The sequence below is a fragment of the Triticum aestivum genome, unplaced genomic scaffold (assembly GCF_018294505.1).
Source record: "Triticum aestivum cultivar Chinese Spring unplaced genomic scaffold, IWGSC CS RefSeq v2.1 scaffold303079, whole genome shotgun sequence".
Taxonomy (NCBI): Eukaryota; Viridiplantae; Streptophyta; class Magnoliopsida; order Poales; family Poaceae; genus Triticum; species Triticum aestivum.
Window position 1 is genome coordinate 933 of NW_025251092.1, and position 1,195 is coordinate 2,127.

The 1,195-nt window shown below is 47.4% G+C and overlaps 1 protein-coding gene across 1 annotated transcript; it reads right to left on the bottom strand.

Annotated features, from left to right (window-relative positions):
* Positions 1–367: 367 nt before the first annotated feature.
* LOC123177390 (non-specific lipid-transfer protein 4.1) lies at positions 368–1,063 on the bottom strand. Its single transcript, XM_044591163.1, has one exon. The coding sequence runs from the start codon at positions 960–962 to the stop codon at positions 615–617; it is 348 nt and encodes a 115-aa protein (XP_044447098.1). The 5' UTR covers positions 963–1,063; the 3' UTR covers positions 368–614.
* Between the last annotated feature and the right edge of the window lie 132 nt (positions 1,064–1,195).

Consider the following 1,195-nt stretch of genomic DNA (forward strand, 5'->3'; position numbering starts at 1 on the left):
CACATTTTTACTAAAATCACTTGAATAAAATTAGATATATCTGTTTGAACTTCAATAAACATATGGAGTTCATATTTGCTACCGAAGATGAATAGTTATCTATATTCGGATACCAAACTGTATTTGGAAAATTCTACTGCCTCTCATCCAAAACAAGTATCGCAGCTTTAAATTAAGGTTAGTTAAACCTTAGCTCAAAGATGCGACACTTATTATGGGTCGGAGGGAGTACAGTTTTTGATGGAAAAAGACTGAAATTGTTGGGGTTCATTCCTACGTCTTGCTTGGAGCAACAAACTGGAATGGAATACTTTCCCAGTCTTGCATATATCAAAAGTGCTGAATAACATGCGCACGCAAGTAGAGCTGATCAGCTGAGTATACAATCCATATATCAAAATTACACATGGTACAAAGTACAGCATACTCGGGGAGTGGAGGAACAACCAAACTCGGGCCGGCCATGCACAGCTGCTTGACGTACGTACTCCTCTCTCTCTCACGCAGTGAGATAATATGAGAGCATTTATTCATATATATATGTGTGTGTGCGTGTGTGTGACCTCAACATACTAAGCGTAGATCCAGCAACAGCGATGGCAGCAAGTGCTCGATCAGCGAATCTTAGAGCAGTCGACCGAAGAGCTGATGGCGTAGGGGACGCTAACGCCGCACTTTGTGGGGATGCCCGCGGCCTTGCCAGCGTTGAGCCCAGCAGCAGCGCTCTTGATACACTTGCACGCCGCTTGCTTGTCAGCGGTGCTCCGGGCTGAGCTGGCTAGACTCCTAACGCCGCTGCAGCAGGCCGCAGACGGGTTGGCGCCGTTGCCGCGTGCATAGGAGATGCAGGGGCTCAAGGCAGAGCTCACCTGACCGCACGATACGGCCGCCTCCGTGGCTGCGAGGAGCATAGCGGCCACCACGGCGACGAGCACGACCTGAGCAACAGCAGAATGGGCCATCACGATCAAGCTAGCTAGCACTAGTAGTGGTGGTGAGCTCAGGCAGAGATGATGAAATAGCTAGATTTGCTAAGTGATTGTAATGGTGAGGAGTTTCGTGGGGATGCATGGGCTTAAATAGGGCTTCTTGGTGTCGAGTATTGTGTCTACGTGTGCCAATTCAATTGATACCAGCAAATGCATGAATTTAGGTTGTTGGATGTTGGAATTGATTTATGGGTGTTAATGCATTT